At 38.8% G+C, this 25,957-nt stretch overlaps 1 protein-coding gene across 1 annotated transcript in view; it reads right to left on the bottom strand.

The window, feature by feature from the left end:
* Positions 1-25,957, bottom strand: part of Plcl2 (phospholipase C like 2) — a 173,610-nt gene that overhangs the window by 27,333 nt on the left and 120,320 nt on the right. Inside the window, exon 4 of the mRNA XM_026388537.2 lies at positions 13,469-13,544. Coding sequence (XP_026244322.1) covers positions 13,469-13,544 — 76 coding nt within the window. The remainder of the gene's footprint in view (positions 1-13,468; positions 13,545-25,957) is intronic.

Genomic DNA, 25,957 nt, shown 5'->3' with positions numbered 1-25,957 from the left:
TATTGGAAGGGTTTGGAGGAGACTAAAACTTAATGACAAAAAAGAATCATGTTTTATGAAAATTAATAGATGAGTTCAAAGTCTTCAAGATGATGTAATTAACTCAGAGCATTAGTGCAACTGCCTGTAACTATCCTCGAATGTGCAGAAGAGAAATTTCCAGGTCTATTAAGTTCTCTTGCTGCCTATCACAGATAACGAACTTAGATGAAATCTAATCAGCCCTAAGAATAAAAAGCACGATACATATAATAAAAAAATCAGAAGAAGAAGTTTTTGCTTTAAATGGGAGGTGGGGCCAAGGCAGAACTATGGCATCGCCTCCTCTTCCAACTGAAATGAATGCCATGCTTCCTTGCCAGACGTAAAGCAGATGACCTTTCAAACATTATGGTTGGGATTTTCTCAATCTAAGTGATATGAATCTAAAATACATCATGTTGCACATGGCTAAACTTTTAAAGAAGCAAATGTAATTAAGAAAAACACTCATGAGAGACATGCTAATCTTAATTGAGATAATGATTCGTTTTTCAGCTGAAAATTTGCTTTCCTAAAAAGCTCTTCTATTATAAATAACCAGTTGAAATACATCTGTGTGTGTGCTGAAAAATAAAAACTGAAAGCAAAAGGTAAACCTTTTAGATGGTGACAGAATAATTAGATATTTATAATTCTAATTTATTTCAAATTCCTTAAATTTGGTGTTGTGGGATATTTCCTAGAAGATGGAATTCTACATCACACAGGTTTATTTGGAAACTCATTCAAGAGGTCAATTCACCAACAGTATTAAAAGGACTGATCTAATATGGTCTGCACAAAGTATTGTGGTAGCATACTATCCAGAGAACAAAAGAGTGGATAATCTGGATCACTTTTTTCCAATTCTCACATAGTGCCTGTTTAAATAGCCTTTGTAAACACTCTGCCCCAGACTCCAGGGGTCTAGAGTGAGGGTACACTGCTGATGTGGGAGTGTTTCACGCTTGTTCTTGGGGAGATGTGGACAGCCTAGTTCAAACAGTTCCAGTTGGTAGTCTCTTTTTCTTGGCCTTCTTGCCAAATAATCTTGGCATTAAGGAAAGCCACATTATTTTTAAGATGGATTTTGAACTGTTAAATCCCATTCCACCCAAGACAGGATAGATAAACCAGGTCTCTTAAATATAGCCCTGAAACCCAGATGGATGACAAGATCTGTGTGATGCCAAGCCCAAAGCAGTACAATTTGTGAATGAATTACCCGAGGGAGGATTTTCTTTCCCTGCCAGCATTTCCATCTGGGTAAATCTAGGTGAGCTGAAGCTGCATCACTCTTGGTCCTTTGTGGGACCCGTCAAGCCATTCTCAACCCATGGCTGTGTGATTCCAGAGGGCAGAATCCCAGGAGGAATTGTGTTAGCAAGATCCTTATTTAATTTCATCCAGAAATATAATATAAAATCCCTCTTCAATAATGCACAGAGTGTTTTTTTTTTTAACAGAGTACTTGTCTAGCACACACAAAGCCCTGGGTTTGATCTCCTAGCATTGCAAACAGACAAACAGATTTTTTTTTTTGTATACCTGGAGTATTTTTGCTTGGATCACCACATACATCAATTCTTCCCTTCTTCCAGTTTGGCACAATCACCACAACACACAAGACCCTTATCTCTGTACCCTATACATGATTCTCTTTCTTTTTTACACCTCTTTTTATTTGAATTTTCAACAGATAATATACTCAGATGGTTCAACAAGTTAAAAAGTCTAAACTGGTATACAGGGCATTGTCTTTTCTTTCCCATTTTCCCAGGCCCCTAGATCTCCTCCTGCCAGGCACCCACTGTTATCCCAAGTTTTCTTCCAGAGAGTGATGTGCTCACAGCACACAGCTATTCTTCCCTCCCAGCTTTTAAAACAAATACTTACAAATAACACACAGTGTTTTCTTTTGCTTTGCTTTTGAAATTCATGTTTTTATACTTTTACTGATATGTGTATATATGAGTTATTCCTTATAGATGTATATACCTGCAGTGTGTGTGAACACATGTACACACATACTTCATTATTCTTTATCATGGTAGCACAATGTTCCCTCATAAGGGTATATCGTAAAATGTATTTAATCCCCTGTCGAACATTTAGGTTGTTCTCAGTGTTAACAAAGAAAACTGTACATGGTAAAGTATGTAATCATACCTGTAGAAAAAAACTCTTAAAAAAATGGAATTGCTGGCTTGAAGTATATATAATTTATAATTCTTATAACTATTGTCATTTGGCCTTTCTGAGGCATGGACCCAACTTACATGCATCCTCATGAGACAGTTATTGGTTTGCCCTGTATTCTCACTGAGACTTCATGAGTTGAATACAATGAAGTCTCCCATGGGAATGCTGAAGACTCTCATGCAGTTTGGATCTGACAGAGAAAAGTGGCATCTTCTTGCAATATCTCATTCACTCTACCCACGGAAGATACAAGTCTCATCCTGCCCTTCTGTCTACTGCCCCTCAATCACTTGTGCAAGTTCTTCTGCATTTCCCCAGCATCTAAACACGAGGGAGCCAGGACTCCTTATTCTCTACCTGAGAGATAACTCAATCTTCCAGCTTGAAAGAGCACCATTGTGCTAGGACTTCCAAATTTAAACCTCTAGTGTCAACCTCACCCCAGAAAGTTACACTTGGAAGTCAACAAGGCATCTAACTTGTCAAAAACAAACCTCTGCTCTTTCCCCTCAAATGTGTGCCATCCTCTTTCCCATCTCTATGAACAGTAGCTCCATCCCTCCAGGACAGCACAAACAATCCAGTCTTACTACGCCCCTCTTTCTCTCCTCCCCCTCCACTCCAACTCAGCAAAAAATCCTGTCAGCATGATCATCAGAATGTTGATTTGGTCATACAGTCTAACACACCAGTTTGTTCGTGTAATGTTCTGTTAAAAACCCTGGCCAGCTTCTCCAGCCTCATTTGCTTCTCCTGTACTGGCCACATGATGCTCCACGCAGCCAACGCTGCTGCCAGCATGGGCCTTACTGCCCTGCACATGATCTTCCCTCCATCTGGAGCCTGAGCTCACCTGCCTTGGCTCTTAGACAAACCACCTTCTCAACTCCACTCCAGCCTTGAATCTGGTTCAACTATCTGCCCCCAAACAGAGCACCCTCCTTAGTGTGGCTAGGGCTGTGGAAAAGGGCACACACTACTCCACTCACACTCTGGTGGCAGCAAGAAGCTCTTACACACCTCTCTTCAACACTCCACCCACAGTCCACTGAAAGCAGGGCCCATGTCTTCTTTGGTATCCCCAGCTTCTGATCTAAGGAGAGTAGGGACCTAACCAATGTCTGTTGACTAGATGCATGAACAGATAACAGCAGCATCCTGGATTAAGCTCAGCTCAACACACATTTTCTGAGTACCAGCCTCTGTTCTTGGTGCTTGGATGTTATTAACTGATTTCCTGCCTTTGAGGCTTGTGTTCTGGCTGGAAGAAGACAGATATCAATCTACCAGCATAGGTTAATTATATGTATGTTAAAAAAAGTAATGATTGCAGGCTGGGGTTGTGGCTCGGCAATAGAGAGCTCACCTAGCATGTGTGAGTCCCTGGGTTTGATCCTCAGCACCACATAAAAAGTAAATAAATAAATAAGATAAAGGTATTATGTCCAACTACAACCAAAAAAATAAATATTAAAAAAAATAATAATGGGGGGGGTCGTGATTCAGTTGCAGAGCGCTTGCCTCGCACATGTGAGGCACTGAGTTTGATCCTCAGCAACATATAACAATAAGTAAACAAAAATAAAGATATTATGTCCATGTATAACTAAAAAATATTTTTAAAAATAATGATTGTTATAGAAAAAGACAAAGTAGAGCAGGATAAGGGATTAGGTATGGTGAGATGATTTTAAGTTCTGAAGGAGAAGACCTTTGGTTCAGAATCAGTCTCATTCGTGTCCCAGGGCTTTCTGAATCTCCTGCCTGTCCTTTCTTCCTGACAGAACTCATTCCACAAGCAGTGCTTCCATCTGCATGATAGTTAGTTCAACCTGTTGGCCTGATATCTCCATTCCAAGCTTTACTTTAGGTCCTCTTGAAAATTCACCAGACATTTCTACATGACCACCCTCCTGTGATCTGCATACCACACCTAAAACAGACCTGGCCACCAACTCTTCCTGTGCCAACATTTCAGGCCTCCACAATCTCTCTCGGGAAATAGCAGTGGAACACAAACACAAAGGAAGAAAGCAAGTTGATCAGATTCCCCGAGGGGAATGATTTCATGGCCCTGCTGCCCCAAAACAGTTTCCTCAGTGTTCAAGACATTGACGGAGAGAACTCAAAGCAAGGAAGGGCTTTGTAACGAAATAAGTTTGGAACATACTGAACTAAACTGGAGGACATTTAGCATGCTGGTGTGCACTGAGACTCTCTAAAGGGTGTAATCTGTATTTTGATATTTAATGATGAAATCCTTTGCCCAAGAGAATGACAAATGTTCCTTGAATTAGATTTTGGGAAAGGTTGGCCTAGAAAATCAACCCCAAATACTTTAGCCTTGAATCAGAGGCTCGAATCATTAAGCCCAACTTGAATTCCAACCCTAGTTTCTACAATTTCCTGATCAAATATCTCCTTTTAGCCAGGACAATATATTTCAATATATTTCAGGACAATATATTTCACAATATATTTCATGACAGCACACCTTCATGATGAAGAATTCTAAGCTTTGCCTACCTAAAATGCCATGTCCTTCTGCTTAACATATATGAATCCTATATTTCCTCAAGCCCCAAGCTCAAAGCCTCTTCTCTGCCAACAAAACCTCAGGGAGAACTCCTTCCTTCATGCTTCATTTACACCTGTTATCTGTGCCATTCACTTCATGCTTCATTTACACCTGTTATCTGTGCCATTCACTCCTTTCATGTTCCATGATAGCAGAGAACCTTTCATCTTATTAAAAATATTGGATGAGTAATTAATACAACACCTTGTTATGGAACACAGTCCACAAATACATGACTGTGCTACTTCTTTACTATGTTAATGTGTTATCAACATGCCCTGCAATGAGTATAATGACTTATAACAAAAGAATAGAAGTTAAAGCTGTTTTAAATTCCTTGTTTTAAGAAGATCTATTTCTAAGTACGATTAAAACATTCTTAGAGTTCTTTTTTTCCCCTTTTACCTGATTCCTAATATATTGCCTTTTATAATCCCCTATGTATTTATATTAGATTATAGGATTTGCAGACTATAGCATTTGAAAGCAGAAAAGTTCTTTGAGATCATCTAGGCTAATTTATTTTCAATATTTGAGGATATCTATCAGGTTTTATATATTTTGAGCCTTCTAAACTTTCTAGTATTTGTATGGAAAAGGTGATTCATTTTGTCTGCGGACTTTACTTGAACTGTGGTTCTTTTCAGCTGTAATAGGAAATTATAATAAAAAGACAAGTAGCCAAAAAAGCAGTTTAAAAATGCAAGTTCTAGAGTTTAAAACAGCCTACATAGAGAGGGTCACTTCTGAACCTCCCCAACAGAGCAGTGAAACAATCCTGAGAGTTGCTATTTGAATGGAAAGAATACTTTCAGAGACTGTGGGTTTACAAAGGAAGAATGAAAGAAGATGTGACAAGAGAGTTCAGCTTTGGGATGTGATCACAGAAAAGGTTCCCCAGGAAGGTCAAGTGTTCCCCCAACTCCCTGCACATTCATTTGTAGCATAGGGGAAATTTCACTGGTCAAAGCTGCGTTACAAAGAAGAAGCTTGCTGTTCTAGAAAGATAATTTGGCTGTCACTCCAATCATGCAGCCAGCACCTGTCTGAGTCTGAGAGTCAACTCGGTCCCTTTGATGGCAGAGGAAAGAGACACAGGGTCAAAGCATGCATCAGAAAGGGGGACGGCTCTGCTCTACCCTGGAAAAAGTTTCTACGTTTCCAAATTTCCAAATTCTGGAGATTCATCCCCAAAGATTAAATATGGAGGGGGGATAATGCAAAGAAACTGCATTTTAAATAAACATCACTAGGACATTCTGATCACGCTCAGAAAGAATACTATTAGTATGAAAATCGAAGGAGTATCTTTTTGTTTGTGCTACTAGGGATGGAATTCCAGGCCTTGCATATGCTTAGGCAAGTGCTGCCACTGAGCTACAGCTACAGCTCTTAATTTGAGACAGGATCTTGTGAAATTGTCCAGGCTGGCCTCAAACTTATGATCTTCCTGCCTCAGCCTCCCAGGTAGCTGGGATTATAGGTGTGTGTCATTAGCAGTACTGGGATGGGTACAGGAGACAGAGGGTGGTGAGGTGGGACCATTTTTTTTTTTGCCCTGGATGAATTGTCACCTTTACTAAGATAATTTCTTCTGTGCTTCCTTATTAGCAATGAAGTTCCCTTTTGAAGGAAGAGAGAGGGAGACCACTGATGATCTTGCCACCTCTTGACATCCCATAGCTTCACTAATTACTAGTTAATTAGTAAGTGCCTAGAAAAGGAGCTGATGGGTCAGCATGCAATCTTTAGGAGGAGAGATGTTGTGAGATCCTTTACCTTATTTATATCTGAGGACACCTACTAGGTTCCCCTAAAGGGGCTGGGGAGTCTGATGTGGGTTCCTGGGGTCTCACCTTCAGAGGACTCACTCTTTACTTTCTAAGCTAAGAACTCTCCCCTCAGGTTCACATTGATGTGCTGCAGTTATGTGTTTTGTGATGCTGTACGTGATGACTTGTTCAACCCCCACCCCTCCCCAGGGCCTCACTCAGTTTGTTGGGAAAGTGCTCTACCGCTGAGCTATAGCCCCCATCACTTCCTAATCTTTTAAAGTAATTGTAATCAAACCATTACAAAATCGCTGCTTATGCTACTGATCTTAGTTTTCTGTATTTTAGAACCTATAGATCATCAGAAAATCACATGCCCCTTAGAAGAAGAAAAATGAGACAGAAAGGGGTCAAGTGATCAACCTAAAGTCACACAGCAACACATGGCAGAGAGGGCAGAAGAACCTGGGTCTCTGGCTTCCCAGGAAAGAAAGAAGCTTTTATTTCTGAATAACAGTGGAGAAACACTCTGACATAAACTAAAACAAAAGTTACAAGTCTCCTGGGTTTTCTTTTGCAAATCTTTTCAAAGAGAACACTTGTGAAGTACTTTCAGAATGAATCTCACAGAAGATTTTGTTTACTGTGCTGTGCTGGATAGTGATGTCAGTGAACCAAGTGATGATAGTGACAGGTTACTTATCTGGTAACCTCAGGTCCTAAGAGCACTCTAAGATCTGAGGCGTTTTCAAAATTAAAAAAAAAGAGAGAGAGAGAGAACAACAAAAAAGAAAGGGAAGAAAAAGAACAGAACAGAAGTGAACTGAAAAGATCTGAGCATCCAAACTCACATCAGGTAGGTCTGGCCTGATATTCTGCTCACTCTCTCCACATAGTACTGTTTCAGGTAAGACAAATCAATCAAGCCTGGTCATGGGGGAGATGTCAACTGAGCAGCTAACTAGATGCAGCAAATAGAAAGGAAAAAAAGGAACCACATACAAACAGTCAGAAATACAGTACTGATTGGCAGTAGGAAGTAATAGTTGAAGAAAAGGAGATGGGACTAAACTATTAACACAGGGACTGGAGGTGAACAGGCATAGCAAGCGGGTCTCAGAACTCAAAGGCCTCTCGGGGAAGCACTGCTCTAAGCTGCAGCCTCACCATAGATGTGTATGTCTCAAGATGACAAAACTTCAAATAATTTTTGGCAAACTGAACTTAAGAAAGCAGGGGTGGATAGGATCCATCATTAAAAGTTTTATATTAAACTGATAAAAATTAAGGGTAATTAAAACTTCCATTATCCAGAAAATTATCTTTTGTCCCACTTGGAAATGATGCAACCAGGGCCCTGAGAGAGAGAATCCCTTAGAGCTTTCAGGAAAAAAGCCATGTTCACAGAGGCCAGGGGCTGCGTTTTCTTTCATTTGGAACTTGATCCTCCCTGGTCATAGTCATCCAGAAACAGCAGAGCCAGTTCCCCTGTGAGAAGAAGGCCGGGCTCTCACCTGCAGCACAAGCACACACCTTGCTGTCTGGCTGTGCCCCTGAACCCTCTGCAGACCACAAGTCTCCAGGGCTTGTGGGTGTGGACCACATTTCCAGGAACCTCGGTTCCTGTGGCAGCTTCTGTCCCTTGTTTCCTTTCTCCTTTCTTCTTCTTCACTTTGGTTTCTATTTTGATCAGAATTATGCATGTGCACCGTTTAAAGAGCCAAATAATTGTCACAAATTCTCCCTCCTCAGAAGCAGTCACATTCCACCCCTTTAACTGATTTCATTTTCTCCTTCAGTGGGTATGTCTCTATTTGTAAGCAACAAGCTTAGGCTAAATTAGGTCTTTTCCAAGCATTACCTATTAAGTTCCCCACATGAAAGCTGAGAGTTTTGCTCTTTTAAATTTCACTGCTATCAGGACACATTGATCTAACTGCTTCCTAATCCAACTTTCAGATTGCTCTCTTATTATTCCTATCTTACCCTCAATTCCAGAAGTACCTGGCATGACCCTGTTCTAAGCAGGTTGATGGTTAGTCCCCTCAACACCTCCCTATCACTGCCAGCTTTCCTGACTCAGCAGCTCAGAGAATTATCACTTATTCAATCAACTATCACTCGCTCAGCTGTTCTTCAGCTTTCAGAGTTTTGCTGCTGCCATTGTTTTTGTCCTAACGGATTTGTGTCTTTTTTAAAAATTTGTTTAAATTAGTTAAACATGACAGTACAATGACTTTGATATATTATATATTTGAATCAGATGGGATATAATTTCTCATTTTTCTGAGTGTACAGGTTGCAGAATCATATTGGTCATGCAGTCACATATATATACACAGTAATAATAATGTGTGGATATATGTTTTGCTGCTGCCATTGTTTTTGTCCTTATGGATTTGTGTCTTTAAAAAAAACTTGTCATTTTAATGAGGTTTTAGAAGGAAGTGGAAATTAAACATGTGTTAATTCTTTAGTGTGTCATTGATTTCTTTCTATTCTCCTCTGGAGAACAATTTATTTTCCATTTAAAATCACCTGATAAAAATGCCCAGCTCAATGAAGCAAAGTGGCTTAGGTTTTCTTCCAGGTTGTCTTCTTATCCTTCAGGAAGCAGATCAATTTAGTGATGAGAGGAAAAAAAATTACAATTCAAAGAGGCTATGGTTTTGGCCATTAAGAGAGAAAAAAAAAGATACATATTAGAAAGTGGAAAAGATTTTTCCCTGAAAGAATTTGGCAAATCTTATTGTATTAAGTCTTTAAAAAAGAAACTTTTATGATCCCTCATCCTCTGCAGATTCCTGTTTGGCTCCTCTTCATGTGTTCCTTACCTGTTACCTACTTGGGAATGGCATGTGTGTGTGTGTGTGTGTGTGTGTGTGTGTGTGTGTGTGTTTATCTGGGTTATTAATTTATACATACTCATTATTGAATAGTTGTTATTTATTACTTATTCATCTTTCTCACAGGAAGTACAGAACTCTTTATCCCACATCACTCCTACAGGATGCAATATTTAATTAGTCTCCTTGTACTGGATCAATACTGTATTTCTGACTATTTGTACACGACTCCTTTGCTTCCTTTCTATTTGCTGCATCTAGTCTGGCACTGCTCACCTCTGACTTTTTTTTTGGTGGGAGTGGAGTACCAGGGATTGAACCCAGGAGTGCTTTACCACTGAGCTGCATCTCTAGTCCTTTTTCATATTGTATTTAGAGACAGGATCTCATCGAGTTGCTTAGGGCCTTGCTAAGTTGCTAAGATTGGCTTTGAACTTGAGCTCCTCCTACTCAGCCTTCCCAGCTGCTGGGATTACAGGCATGAGCCACCATGCCTGGCCTCACCTCTGACTCTTAAAAAATGCTCCCATATTCTTACCCCTGTCCTGAATCCCCTCTTTTGTACCCTTACCCCAAAGCTGGCATTCTATGGGGACTACTTCCTTGTCTACCTTCCCAGTGGAAAAATGCTCCTCTCTGTCTTAGAATTTCTCTAAATGTCACAACTTTATTATTACCTCAGAAGAAGAGAGGGGGGGGTCCTTCCCCTTCTTAAGGTCAAGGTTTCCATGGCTGTACTTCCTTCCTGTCCACCCCACTTCTTCCATTCTCAATCTGTCTTATCTTTTATCATTATTCTTAATCACTGAATCCTTCATATTCCTAGGAATATGGGTTTCTTATTAATATTTCCCTTCTACCCCCATTCCTCTGTGCACCAGCTTCATTTCTGAGAAGAATGTCCCAACTGTCCATCACTAAGTTGTTCCCACTGTTTTCTCTAGACGTCTCCTGGTAATCTATCTCTTAGGGCCTGCAGGTTCCTAGCATAGCCTGTCTGAAGGTCTTCCCTTGCTAAGTGCCTCTCCTGCCCCATTTTTTTCTTTTTCTTAACACTGGCATACATAAAAACTCCATTATATAGCCAGGAGTCTGAACCTGCCCAAACTTGGTACACTTTTTAGCATGTGATTTTGGGGTGGGTGTCTGACTCCTTAGTTCCATTTAATTCCTTAGATAAAGTTTTATCAAATAAGAATATAAATTTGTGTTTCAACATTAGGAATATTTCTAAAATTATCCTTTCTTGCAAGCACTTTGGTGACCTATATATTCCTTTGCAAAATGAAAATTCTGTAGGCAGAATAGCAATTATTTATCAAAAGTAAAATCTTGTGCAAATGTCTTTTGAGCTCAATACAAATATGACTAATGACCTTATGTCCTTAAATAACTGCAAACATAAGAAACAAAGACCAGGGGACTCTAAAATAGGTACTGGAGGTAATAGAAGGACTGTGAAGGCATTACAGAATAACTGTGAAACCAAAAGATAATCTTTACAAGTTCTAAAGATCTTTAAGCTGAGGGCAATTGGAACCACTACTTTGCCCCACCCACCCTGAAAAATCCCTACTAGACAAGACTCCAATAAGCAAATACATCCCTTACTGAAATCAAACAGAAGAACAATCTAAAGCCATATTATACTAGAAATAATCATATTTCACAAGCCCATGGAGTTTTAAAGGATTAACAGTGACCAATGAATTAATAAATCAGTTCTTTTTTTTCTGAAAAAAAGTTATTTTCAAAAAAACTCCACAAAGTTCACACTTCTCACACATGTGCTCAACAGAATTAAGCACTTAATACAAGTCAAATCATATTTAGTTAGTTAATATTCGAGCCACTACTCTGCACAGAATGTTGGAACAGATGTCATGGATAAAATACAGGGAGTAACTCAATATACAATCTTGGTGCCACAGGAAGTTATTATCCTATTTAGAAGATGGAACACATTAATAAAATACACAATAACTGACAAAGTTCTCTCAACTGAAGCAAATTATCTGAAGGATTGTACAGAATGACTTAGTAACATAAATCCAAGAATCATGAAGGTCTCCTGGAAGAATGAGGCAATTTAAAGAAGGAAAGTACTAGAGAGTGGCAGAGAGGATAGAGACAGAACTCTTACCAGAGGGGTGGCTTGTGGAAACGCAATGAAATAGGAGCACACATGGAATGGGAAGGCAGCAAGGCAGCCTAAAGGGGAGCGGGGCACAGCCCACCATTGCCTCCTTTCCTTCCTTACTGTGCTCACAGATCTCTTCCTCAACTATTGCCAATAGCCTTCCAATCAGGCTCTGTCTTTTAAATTTCTCTGTACACAGCTATTACATCCACTACCTTACAGCTCAGTGTCCCTCCTTGTTCTGCTCAAAAATCAATGGCTCCCCCATGCCTCACAAACCTGGCTGAGACTCCTGAGTTATACACAGTTAATAATATATAGACTGTTTACTTTTATATCTCCTGTTTGATTTGAAGGTTCTAGAAGGCAATAAAAAATACAAAGACCTTTTTCATATTTTTATATGCAGGAGCTACGAAGTACCTTATGCATATAGAAGCTCATACATTTATTCAATGAATGAACAGATGTCATAATTAATAAATTTTATATACTACTGGAAAGATGATAGACCAGTTGGTCAATGACCTTACATGTAAAATTAGGAGCTCAGGTGTGATGCCAGGGACCATGGTAGTGATATGATAAGAATGGTGTCTACAGCAACTGCTTTAGTTGCAGATTGTAGGGAAAATCATCTTGGGAAGAACTAAAAGTAGAAAGATCATTTTGCTAACAATATTCTGCTCACAAGATAAGAAAAACAAGATGAGGAGTTTGTAGTTTGTTGATTGGCCACTAACATGAATATTCCTTCAATAAACACCAAAAAAGAAAATCATTAACATATATCTTTTTCTTCAATTTATTTTAAACTTGTTCATTTCTGAAATAAGAGATAACTATTTTTTTCAGCCACGCAAATGTATAGTCTCTTGATTTTAAAGATAGCAACCAAAAAACCCTGGAAAGCAAGGACAGATCTCCTTATTTAATAGACTCACAAATATTCCTCATTTTAGAATCTTCCAAACTGGCATTCACTCAAAAGTGAAGAACTCTAAGCACCCTATTTTATGTGTTACTATTGAAATCTAGGGTACTTGATTTTTTTTTTTTTACTACAGCTAAAACTAACTAATTTGTGACAGTTCAGTTGGTTATTTTCCAATTTTACAAGGGTGCAAAAGTGATATGCATTCAGTAGGATCCATAGTTCAAAATTTGAATTTGAATATTTTCTTGGACTCATGGCACTGTACTCTCTTTTTAATCTGGGAAGCTGCAGACAATCCCAGCTCCCAGTCAGCCACACAATCCTGAGAGTCAAGAACCAATGCTCTCTAATGCACTGTATTGCTAAGCTATGATGTCAGGTACATTTTCTACTTGTGATAAGTTTATTGGGATGTTATCCCTTTTAAGCCAAGAGGCATCTGTAGATGGGTGTCTATATAAGCAGAATTTTATAACATGGACTAACATTTGGGTATTAAACTAATAATTTATCAGTACTTAAAAATATCAGTGCATTAAAAAGTTGTTAATTGGCACCCATTCTACTTCCTAAGAAGCATCGTTTCTCTGTTTAAACCTCACTATCCTGCTATGTATTAGAGAGTCACGGATGACTGGCAGGAGCTAGGTAACTGTGCAGCCCAGGTAACTCTGAAGACAAGATTAGTGCAGGGTTCTCAATCTTGGGTGCACATTAGAAATGCCTGGGCATTTTTAACATCTATCTAATGCCAGCTCACACCCCAGAACCAATGTTGATGTATTCTGAGCTCCCCCCAGGTTAGTTTTGTTATCCACGGTTGAGAACTAGTGAATTGGTATTTTCTTTAACCATGGAAAAATGATGTTCTTATCTGATTTTCTTGATAACGTATCAAAAAAGATAACATAGTTCTGGGGGAAGAACATGGTGCTATTAATTTTATTTTAAAGAGAAGAAACTTTCACTTACCTGCCTTCTGACAATGCACGATCTTTTCATACACAGAGTCTGCGTTTTCAATCAATGCCTTGAGGGACTGAATCATCTGTAAAGGAAACATCCAGACATGAGATCACACCTGAGGATGGCAACCAGGCATCCTCTGCACTCCTGCACAAGGCTCTTCCAATAATAGGCTGGGGTGATGATGCAAAACACCGTTTTATCTGACCTCTCATGACTCAAGTTCAAACTGTGGGTGAAAAGTGATAAAATCATGCTCCCTACATAACAACTTACACAAGGCTGTGGATAGGTTTATGTGCTACGTGTAATTAAACCAGTTTCAATGTGAAATCCTGTAAATAAAAATGTGTGCTCATATAATCTGAATTTCAAATCATATTTTTGGTCATCATTTCAACAAAATATTCAATTTAATTTTATAGAAAGTTCTAACACCTACACATTTCACCCATTTAGTCAAATCATCTTCATCTGAAAATTAGATTAAAACATATAATAAGGATTTACAAAATAGCATTTATGTGATGCCATTCATCACAAATGATAACTAAAAATCCCTGGCATTTTTAAATGTTCCTCTTAACATTCTTTTTTTTAAAAAAATAATAGTTTTGATGTCTTGTTCCAAATTACATGTGCTTGTTTTAAGAGCCAAACCTTGAAGAAAAGAAAGCATCAGGGCACATCTGACTAATGATTTTACTCAACAAAAAGCTAGGAAAAAGACTTGTATGAAGTAATCTTATTGGTTCTAAAATCACAATACAAAAACAAAGATGGCCAGATTCAACTCTCTGAGCTCAAATGGGTGCAATTATGACACTTGATTAGTATAGATTCTAATTTTCTGCATTTTAATTACAAATATTTTTCTTTATAATATTACTCACCTATTTTACACGACCATCCTATTTTAAATAACACTTACCCATTCTTTTACTTTCTGTCTTGTTTTTATTTATAGCTTTTATCACTAACTGCCAGAGTAATTATTTTATAGTAACTCAATCTATGTAGATTTATTTTATAATTTAAAGAACACCATTCTTATTAGTTACCCTTATTTAAACTGAAGTATAATCCAACATGCCTCTTAGTAGTGCAAAAGATTCTTTAAGCTAGTCAAACAGCATTTATCAAAAGCTTCCTCTATTCTAAAAAAAAACATAGTGAACATCAAAATTTAATATGTCTTCATTATTCAGGAAGGGCCTACTAGCGGCAGCCCCCAGGTATAAACTGGGATATAGTCCCTTTCAAGAATTCCATAGCCTAAGCTGGCTGTGATGGTGCACACCTGCAATCCCAGAGACTGGGGAGGCCAAGGCAGGAGGAAGTCAGTCTGGGCAACTTAGTGAGACCCTGCCTCAAATAAAAAATAAAAAAGGTTGGGGTTGTATCTCAGTGGTAGAGCACCCCTGGGTTCAATCCCCAGTAAAACACACACACACACACACACACACACACACACACACACACACAGTCCATAGCCTAGAGGTAAGGCTTGCACCTTGAAACTCAGTATTTTCACATTCATTCTTCAAGATCTGAATCATTCCTGTAAATTAAAATATTCTACTTTACAGCTTGACATATTGAATAGGCAGTGATAAAAATGAATAGTTAAAAACTCTATCATGCTGATATAAAGTCATTTGTGCCATTACAAATTTGCATACTGAAAAGGTTCATACCGTCATCAGTAACCTTTTTCAGCTTTGATGTCAAGCCAGATGGGAATTACAAAGAGGCAAGGACTTCTTCAAGCAAGGATGGTAGTTGTCATAGCTCAGTATCAATGAATTGGCCAGTCATGCCTCCATCATTCAATACAGTAAAAAGAAAAACAAATTAAAGCAAAAAAAAATGAATTGAGTCATGAAGAAAAAAAGAGTAGGACAGGAGCAATAGAAAAGCAATGGAGAAGAAAAAGGCAGCATCTAGCTCTCACACACGTAGATCATCTGCCAGGGAAGAGTGGGCAAAGCAAATCATGGAGGGGTGGGTAATAGCAACAGAAAGGGCATATATGAGTTCCGGTTATGATTCTGCTATTCATTAGTTTTATCATCCAGGACAACATTTAATCTTACAGAACCATAATTTCCTATTTGTAAAATGCACTTATTAAAGACATTACACCTCATAATGTGAGAATTAAATGAAAGGATGTGCGTGGAGTGACTGGCTCCAGGAAGACACTTGCACATGGTAGATGTCACAGTTGCCTCCCCATTTACCCAGGAGGCCTGGCAGAGCATGTTCTGGTAGCCCAAAATTAGCTGAATGAGCATGACTTCCTTTCATATGTTCACTGGCAATGTTTCCAACACTCATTACTAATTTTAGTTTTACTTGGAAAGCCTGCTGTGATGAAGCTCAGAGAAACAACAAATCACATTATTATTCTCAGAAGCATCTTCCGGAGGAAAGTATCACCAAAGGCTAAATAATTATGCACCTCTCAGCTGTAAAATATATGCAAGGCTTAAGAGAGACACATCCAGGGTGTGGACAGGGAAGTTTGTCCGCCTCCTGCACCTTGCAATACATGGAGGATCATTTGTTCTTGGAACAATCATTTACTGAGGCCCCTTAAGTGTGGGACTCTGAGCTAAGTGCTGAGGCTGAATGAAGAACGGTTGCTGATTCTGGAAGTATGGTAGACAAAGAAGACAGACGAACCCAGACGAACCCAAATTAGCTACAGCATCATGCAGCATTGCTACTGTAGCCAGTAAGCTCTTGAGGGTGTAAAGTTGAATATTCTTCAGCCACAGCCCTTTGGTGGGGTACTCTCAGTGTAATGGCATCCATGTTGATGCCCACCAAAGGATGTGTTCTCCTCTCCTAACAATGGGGATGACTATACTACCCACTCCCTTCTTAAGAGCAAGATAAAAAATATGTGGATGGTTAATACACCAGGGTGTAGAACACACAAAGTAAGAAGACATTTTCAGGTTTGGAAGTAAATAGGAACAGACATTAACAGACAATATTAGGAATTCCTGAGGGAACCAGATAGGAGAGGAGGTATACGGTAAACAACCAGCAAAACTTAGACAAGACAGGAAGAAAACACTTCCAGTCCTTAGCAGAGATGATTCACTTTGTCATACTTGTTATTAAATATTTGCACAATTTCCTTAGAAAGGAGTAACAGACAATTTATATCTTTTTATAGTTTTGGGGTACAGATTTATAAATTGGGTACCTATTTGTAATTAAATTAATGTTTGGTAGACAGTTTAGAGTTCTTGTTCATAGTATGAGCTCATTAATCCTCAATAACTTTTTTCAGTACTGAGATTTGAACCCAGGGGTTTGCTTTACCACCAAACTACATCCTCAGCCCTTTTTATTTTTTTTATTTTGAGACAGTCTCACTAAATTGTTGAGATTTGAGATTATTGAAACTTGAGATTCCCCTGCCTTAATCTTCCAAATTCCTGGGAATTCAGGTGTGCAAGTATGCCCAGCTACTAATTTTCAACCCTGCAGTATTAGTAAATTCCCCTAGGGTGTAAGAGACCCTCTTATTGAGGAAGCACTCTGGGCTGTGAGCTCCTGCAAGGGCACCAAGTCTAGAGTGCAGGGAGGGAAGGGTGAAGCAATGTGCCTTCCTTCCTGAGAGTTGGCTGATGTCTTCCTTTTATTCAGCTGACAATTACCACTAAAGGAAGAGAACATGGCACTGAGGGCACAGCAGGGGCAGCATGGGGCCAGCTGATCTAGTAGAGAGCACTTTCTGAGTCTGCTACTTTATAACAAGCATTATCCACATGAAGTGGGCATTTAAGATGTTAGTTTTACAGATGTGAACACTGAAAGTAAGTCACTTTCCTCAGGTCTCTGTAATTATAGGCAAAGAGACTGGAATTAATCATTGATGAAACTGGTATTCCATTTGACTTCAAAGCTTTGCTTTCTACACAATACCATAATAATTCTTGACACATGAGTAGCAACAGCACAGTAAGGAGGAAAGAGCATTTCAACCAGAAGGACACAAAAGGCAGAGGGTAATTTTGTAATGCAGATGGCAGTATCATCTCAACTACTGTCATTGGCTCTAAGTCGTTTTTTCCTTTTTTCTTAAAATAATTAGTTAAGCAGCATTGGGGACTGAACCCATAGCCTTCCTTGTACATACTAGGCAAGTGTCCTACCACTAAGCTACCCTCCCCAACCCTAGGTTTTTCAAGTAATATTTCTATATGCCACTTTGAGAGAATAAATTTTTTAAGAAAAATTCAGCAATAAATAAATTATTTGGCCCCTCTTAGCAATTCATTTTTATAAAAAAGAAAAATCATTGCTTTTAATGTGAACCTACTAGAATAAGCACCTCAGATTAGATGAAAGCAAAGGTGTAGGGAATAATATCAGGAGATGAGCCAAAGGAATAACAAAACAGCAAACGTGAGTTAATAAATGGCTTCATTTTGTTATCTCTGTGTATGCTACATTTGTGTGTCAACAGCATGCAAGGCCAAGCAGAGTGGCTATGTCAGATTATCTAGGTAAGTATCTTCCCCAAACTCAAGCACTATTAAAGCATTATTTGCATTAATTCAAGTGAATTATTTTTATCAATCCCCTTTAAGCACATAGGTACAAGTCTTGGCACAGCAATCAGACACCCTTGTGCCAACCAGAGGAATTCACCACAAGGGCACAATTGTTTATTCAGTACAAGATGCATTTATACAGTTGTTGCTAATGGATTTTACATTAGTGACCTGTTAGCAGTACCTCCTAAATTTCTGGAACTAATGTGTTAGGAAAAATCTCTGGTTTTAACATAGCCTAGAAACCCATTTCATAAATTTGATCAACTCTAATGCAAGGTTTTCATACAGGACTCAAGCAGATAAAAGGAAGTTTCAACTAAAAGCAAAATTAAAATTAAAATTTATATTTTATTAAGCTGGAAGAAAACCAAAGGCCTTTTATAAGAATGCTGCATTTCGAAAGTATCTCCCCATGTTAGCATAAGGTAAACTTCTCTGTCATAGACAGGGCTATGAGAAAAACTTTACTAATATGTTACTAGGTTTCTATACACAGCTTCTTTATTTTCTGGGGTTTTGTTTGTTTTGGTACCAGGGATTAAATTGAAGGGTGCTTAACCACTGAACCACTCCCTTTCACCCCTTTCTTTGAGACCGGGTCTTACTAGGTTGCTTACAGCCTCACTAAGTTGCTGAGGTTTGCTTCTAATTTGTGATTCTCCTGCCTCTGCCTCCCATATTTTCTGTTTTGAAACTTGCTTTATCAGCCAGGAAAATTTTGCTTTCAGAATAAGCAATTCTGTGGTTTTACATAAGGATCTTATATCTGATTTTAGACAATTCTTTTCATCTCAGGAACACAGATTCTGTTAATAATTATAAAAATAGTCTGCAAGTAATTTTCAGTTATTGTTGAAAGAAGTTTTAGTGGTAACATTTTTATGAGTTATAGATATTTTTTTTCCTTTATCTTGTGCTGACCTCAGTTTCAGATAGAAAATCCCCACCTTCTAACTCCTTCCTCTGCCTGCCCCTGTACTTAACACACAGATGTGCAGCTGCTTCTGTTGTAGCTATTTCTAATGAAGTTGCAAAGTTGAAGAGGTCCTAGATCAACTAGACAGCAGAATAGGTTCATTCTCTGCCATGGATTCCATGATTACCTGACATATAACAGGTAAGTATCTTCCCCAACTCAAGTAAATATCATCGTTTTCAAACATGCCAATGATGGAGTGTACCTGGCTCTCACCACTGAATGCCCCTCGACTGCCAAAGCCATCTTGGAGATCCATATTAGGACATGTGGCAGATGTGGCTTTAGGTACTGCCAAGCTCAAGAAAGACCTGAGCAGGACCAGAGCAGAACTTGCCTCAGGTCTCCAGGGATGAATAACAAAATAGCATGAGTTAAGGATGAGCTCTTCAGAAGACAGTAATTAATCAGAATTATCTGAATGGCAGCCTCTGCTGTAGTTCGAACATGTCCCCTCTGAAAATTTAGGTGTTGCCAATATGACAATATTTAAAGGTGGGGCCTTGAAGAGGTGATTTGGCCATGAGGTCTCCTGCCCTGTGGATGGGAAACAGCCCTTTATAAAAGGGGTTCACACAGTATTCAGGAAGCTTGCCCTTCTACCTTGTATGTCTGGATACAGCAAGATGCTGGCCACCAGATGCTGGCATTCGATCTTGGGCTTCCCAGCCTCCAGAACTGTGAGAAAATAATTTTCAGTTTTTATAAATAACTCTGTCTGGAGTGTTCTGTTACATCAGCACAAATGGACTAAGACAAGTTTTAAGGTTGGATGTCGCAGGTATTGTTTAGCTCATGCTGTGCAACCCTGGGAAGTGAATCAGTTCACTAATGCAGTGAATGAGGAAGTAAGAGAAGAGTTCCCTTGGGAATTTGTAAGCTTTGGTGTTTTTGTTCTGTGTTCTTGAAAGAAACATCTGTGTTAATAATAATTTTTCTTTTTAACACTGTATAATAATTTATCCCTGCGTGGGTGAAGAATTTTAGAATCAAATGGAGGAACACTGGGATCTGGGACTTCTAAACTAAAATTCAGAGGTAAAACTTTCTTTTAGTACAGCTCAAAGTATAGCAAAATATCACATTTGAACTAATGGGAGCAGCACCATTTATAAAGTTATTGTGAGAAAATACAACATAACTTAGTATTTGAACATAATATTAAAGAGTTGGGGTACAAAAGGCTTATTCCTGGGAGCCTCTTTGCAAATGAACCCAGCTCCCCTTTCTACCCCATACTGGTGGAGGATTGTGGTCACATCCAGCTGTACAGGGGAGAGCAGAGCAGAGTATGGATCCTACAGAAGGGTTGAGGTTTGCCATGTCACCAAGCACTGTGGTTATCATCCCTTCCAGCAGGCTCACTATGAAAACACTTTCTAAATAACCAATTGCTTCCAGAGCAAGGTGTCCTGGTTTTCTAGAGAAACTCTACCTTCCCAGTTTTCACTATTTAAATAATATAAAACTATAGGAAAAAACCTATATAAAATAAAATTACAGAGATAGCCTAAAGACTTGCCTGAACTGTTAACAAACTTTGAAAGGAGGATATCTGGGGACTGGGAACTGTGGCTCAGTGGTAGAGCGCTTGCCTAGCACATGTGAGGCCCTGGGTTTGATCCTCAGCACCACATTAAAAAAAAGTAAGTAAATAAAAATAAAAGTTAAAAAAAAAAGAAAGGAGGACAATTGGGTGCTACTACATACATGATCCTGTTGCAGACATGGCAGGATTTAAAACAGTGCAAAATTCATTCAGCTCTCTGGTGTTTCAATTCACATTAGAAGAAAAAAGGGAAATCTGACCAGAAAAGGAGCAGAGGGCTAGGCTGGACACTGTGGTGTTTGAGTTTCATCACAAACTACTGACAGTTTAAAGCAGAGGCGTGCTGTCATCAAAGCAGAATTTTAGAACCATGAGTGATCAGTATGAAAGAAGCAATGAGGGGCAGGAAACATGGAAGTGGGGGCAGGGAGTAGATAAGGCCACTGCTCTACAAGAGACACACTGGGAAAGAAAAGAAGTGAAGATATTGTGAAAGGAGAGAGTGACCTCAAGTTGATCTGTGGGCACAGAAAGGAGAGCTGAAGATGGTATAGAGGGAAAACTGCACTTCCCAGGGCCTTAAATGAGTCAGCTCATTAGGATGTAGACTTCCACCTTAGGTGAGATGAAGAAAGTCTTGTGAGATCCTCCAGTTCAACCAAAAATTGGGTATAACCTGGGTCTGGCATTTGGAAAATTGAGAATTTTCTGCACAGTGCTGGCAGCTGAGTTGAAAGAATATGTACATTACTGAGGGAAGACTTTTAAAGATAAATGAGCATCATGGTCATGCTCCAGAATCACTCAAATTAACAAGTAGACAGAGGAGCAAGGAGAGGTATGGGAATCATCAGAGGGAAGAAAGAGGAAGGATATTAAACATCCACAGATGTGTGAGGAGAGAGTTTCTAGAAGGAGAGGGAGTCCACAGTATCAAGAGCTCTGGATTTGATCGTTTGGTGATCTTGGGTATTTATGGAGAATATAATTGCAGTACTGATAGTTCTGCAATAGTGCTACTCATGCATTCCTAAAATTCATGGCAATATACAAAACTATGCAATAAAAAACATAGGGCTGGGGATGGGGCTATGGCTCAGTGGTAGAGCACTTGCCTAGCATGTGCAAGGCCCTGGGTTTAATCCTCAGCAACACATATAAATAAATAAAATAAAGGTATTGACAAATACAACTAAAAAGTAAATATTTAATTAAAAAAATAGGGCTTCTTAGGGGAAAAGGTCAAGGACACAACAGTAAAAGTTTTGAAGTAACACTTAAAAAAAGACAGGAATCAAAAGCAACATTACAGTTCTGCATGTTAAACAGCTAAAGAATGAAACATACTACAATAAATGTGGCACTTCACCTTGAAAAAGATCTGCAGGTTGCTTTTAGAAGTGGGCATTGACAGGGCTGTCGCTTATGAGTTACTGTGAAGTAGTAGAAGGGGTATTCTCTGAAATCTAATGGAAAGTTATTATACAAGATAGAGATGGATATAGCTCATACACTCAGTGAATCAAAGATGCTAGTAGACTTCTGAGGGGTGCAGTTTATGTACACTCAGTTCACCCCAGGCCATTTTCTGGTTACCTAGGGTTCTTATGGACAAAAGTGTGCACAAGCAAATAAGAAATTTGAGTTATGTTCCAACTATGCCCTGATGTATCAATTGCATTCTAACAAATTTCACATTTTCAAAACATGTGTTTATCCCAGCACTGATTGTAAAGGAAACAGCATTTTAAAAATCTTTCTGGATATTTTTAAACAAAATTCTCCTATGCAATTTTATTATAAAGTGAATTCTCAGTTTCTATCATATTCAACCAAAGCATGGTTTTAACTTTGCATAAGCCTGCCTCAACACTGTACTCAACTATTTTAACAATCATTCTTTGCCAGAGAATAGATGCCAAGTGCTACAGAAATCTGTGAATTAGGAGTTATGAGTGACCCAGGGTCTCCATTTGGAAAGCCAAGAATTCCTTACCTCTTCAATATGTTCTTAACATTTCATAAAGCTCATTTCAAAGGTAGGTGGTCCCCAAGGGTCAATGTGGCTCTCCTAATATACACTAAATTTCAGATAAACTCCTATAAAATAACAAGTCACATGGTATTAAGAGATTTTCACATTATAAAACACCTGCTATATCACAATCAGTGTCTCTATCACTTCCCATTCTAAATTAATATACAACTATATTAAAACACTGAGAAGGGGCTGTATTCTACAGATAAAACTTCAAGTGCAGTCTCTGAACTGAACTGCCGTTCATCTCACCCAAACCGTCATCTGGATTCAGCATAAAATTCACGAACACAAATAGTACCATGTAGTCAAAACAACCAACATATTTCCTAAGTTCCTACTCTCTATCAGTTGCTTTGGCATTCAGGGTACGCTGGATGGATGATTGCTTTTGCTTGTGGGTATTTCTTAAAGGCACTTCCAGATGCAGCCACTAGAAGTCCTTAGTAATACACATTTGCTAGGCAGGGAGAAGAGGAGAAAGGGGCAAAGATAAGGAAAAACAGCACAGAGGGAATTGGGCAAGAGGTGGGGGGTTGCACTTCTAGAGGAATAGATGGAGAAAAAAAGAAAAGAGAATCACAGAGACAGAGTATAGGGGTTAATCAATGACTAGACCAGGGTGAGTTATCTCAACAACTATATTTTAGATTAGATGAGAAATTTTTATTTTATGCAAGCAATTGAATAAACTGTAACATCAAAACCCAATTTTGATTTAAAAGGAATTCACTCCTATTTCTAGCCTAATTGAGAATTGGCATTACTGGAAGTCTCCATGTGGTCCCAGACATATTTAAATAGACCAGGGGCTGGCAAAGCTCCATTGTACAAAATAGCTTGAGGAAAATTGAAAAGGGCTCTGGAAAACCAGCAGCTCCAACTGTACCAAAAGATTAAGTTATGAAGTCCATTTATTAGACTTCAGATATTTATTCTACTATAAGTTGTTAGCAAATTTTTATAATTTCTGGATTTCGAATTTTAGTTTTGTTTTAATCAAAAACTTAAGTTAGAAATGTTATTTCATCTTATTTCAGGAAATAAACAATTTCAAAAAATGGAAAGAATTTTGGATTTGATCTTGTACTGTTTTTGGACCTATATAGTAAGATATTTATAGAAGGAAAACAAAAAATGTTGAGATTTCAGCAACAAAAACAGAACCTAAGCTACTATAAAAGGGAACTCCATTGCAATTATAAAACCACCTAGAAAAGCTATATAATTTCCACCAGTTCATGTAGTAGTTCATCATGCTATGCTTTTCTATATGGAGAGCATTTGTACAGTAAATTTTTGTGTCCTTAAAATATAATGATCCTCTATTCCTCTATTTTATGGTCAGTCTTATATGACCAGATGTCTTACCTGGGAAGAACTTGGTGTGCAACATATCATTTTTTATGTAATTACTGTGGAAAGCCTTGTCCCAATATTTGCACAAAGTAAATACTTTACAGCACATGGTAAATAGTTGTTAGCACATGCAGAATTGTTTTGCACCAGGGTTAACTCAAGGATGTACATGCACAAACATCATCTACCAGGCCCACAGGCATGACATACTAGACAACGCCTCTTATTTCCCTAAACCGTGCTTAAATGAAGTTCTCATACGGTCAAAGGTGGCAGGAAATTTAAGTGCACATTGTGCTCAAATATCCTCTATGGTCACAAGAGGAGGAAGGGATGAGGGTTAAGTGAAGGGCCTTAGCAATTTGGAAGGGACTTGCCACAGGGCTTGTGGATAGCCAGACATAGACCTGTGTGGATGCTAGGTCCACTGGCTTCTGCCTCTAGTACCTGCCTCGGAAGAGACAAAGGCAGGCCAGGTCCAATATGTCTTCCCCAGTCTTGGAAGGTTTTAAGATAGTTGAGAGGTTACATCTTACATGGAGAGAGGTGTCTCCAAAGAACTAGTCAGGAGGCTGGAGTTGTGGCTCAGTGGTAGAGCACTTGCCTAGCATGCATGGGGCACTGGGTTCGATTCTCAGCACCATATACAAATAAATAAAATAAAGGTCCATCACTAACTTAAAAAAAAAAATTTAAAAAAGAGCTAGCCAGAATGGTTCGCATCCTGGCCTGAACTACTCCTGCAGGAGAAAAAAGGGAACTTGAGCTGATTAAACCCAATTATTCAGAGAGCAAGCTACTTCCGGAGAGTGTTTAGGAACTTCTGGATGCTATATTAACTCTTTCAAGTCACTAAGGACCATTTAGAGTTCTGACATGCTCGTTTAAAACTGTTATTACTAAATTAATTAAATTTCAAAAGATACAATTTGAATTAAACATAGTACTACTGTTATTACTGCCTATTTATATCAAGTCTTTTCTCCAAGGGGATAAAGGTGATTTAGAAATTCCTAATTAACAGAAGGTAATTCAATCATAGTCTTATTGTAAAGTATCATTAGTTTCTCTCAGGTCTGTGATAACCAAATATAGATGTTAGTTAAGACAGAAAAGCAATTGGAGACTTCTCCGTAATGAAAAGCAATAACTTCTGGCACAGCAGAATGTCCACAGTATTGCTGGAGAAGAAGGGAGACTGGGCAGCTGATGGAGTACTTCCTGCACCATCTCAGGCATGCTTCCTAGTGTTGACCACACACGCACGTGGCCCAGGATCCTCCCCTCTGAATAGAAGATGACTGACCCAGCAAGGTGGAAGGGAAGACCTCCCTTCTGCTTTTTACTTTGGACCTTAAACCTGATTTTATGAGATGGAGTCACCATGTTCTCCACACAGCAAAACACATGCTGATTATTGACTGTTGCTCTGGAGTTTGGAGTGATGCTAACATAAGCATATATGTACAGGGCTTAAAGCTTCAAGGGCTACATGCTTCTAGCTTTTGAAACGGATAATGACTGCCATTTACTGAGCATTTTTTTTTATTATGTATGTTAACTTACATATCGTCTCACAAAACTTTGAGGGGGTGGCCCTATGCCCATTTTATAGATAAAGAAATGGACTTGCCCATGGCCTCTCTAGAGAAGGGTCTGTCTCATTATCAGGGCTCATATTCTCTGCTACTCGCCATAACCCACTGCCCTATAAAACAAAACAAACCACTTGTCTTCTTCCTAAGGTGCATGGAAGGTCCTCTTTCACCTTCTAATTTCTAGTAATACTATGTCCTTGTGTAAAAACAATCTGTGCAACATGCTGTTCACACCTAGTGTACACCTACCTAGGTGGTCTATGGATTCATTACTGTACTTATTAAGACGTGCCCTTTGCAAAATGTGTCAGGGTAGATCTTCTGTTGTCCTTGGGGCCAGCTCACAGTGGCAGGTGGGACAGGGGCAAGATGAGGATTTCATAATGTGGGGGCAG

This window comes from Urocitellus parryii, chromosome 3 (genome assembly GCF_045843805.1).
Source record: "Urocitellus parryii isolate mUroPar1 chromosome 3, mUroPar1.hap1, whole genome shotgun sequence".
Lineage (NCBI taxonomy): Eukaryota > Metazoa > Chordata > Mammalia > Rodentia > Sciuridae > Urocitellus > Urocitellus parryii.
The sequence above is the reverse complement of the archived record's forward strand: the minus strand, read 5'-3'. Positions and strand labels throughout refer to the sequence as shown.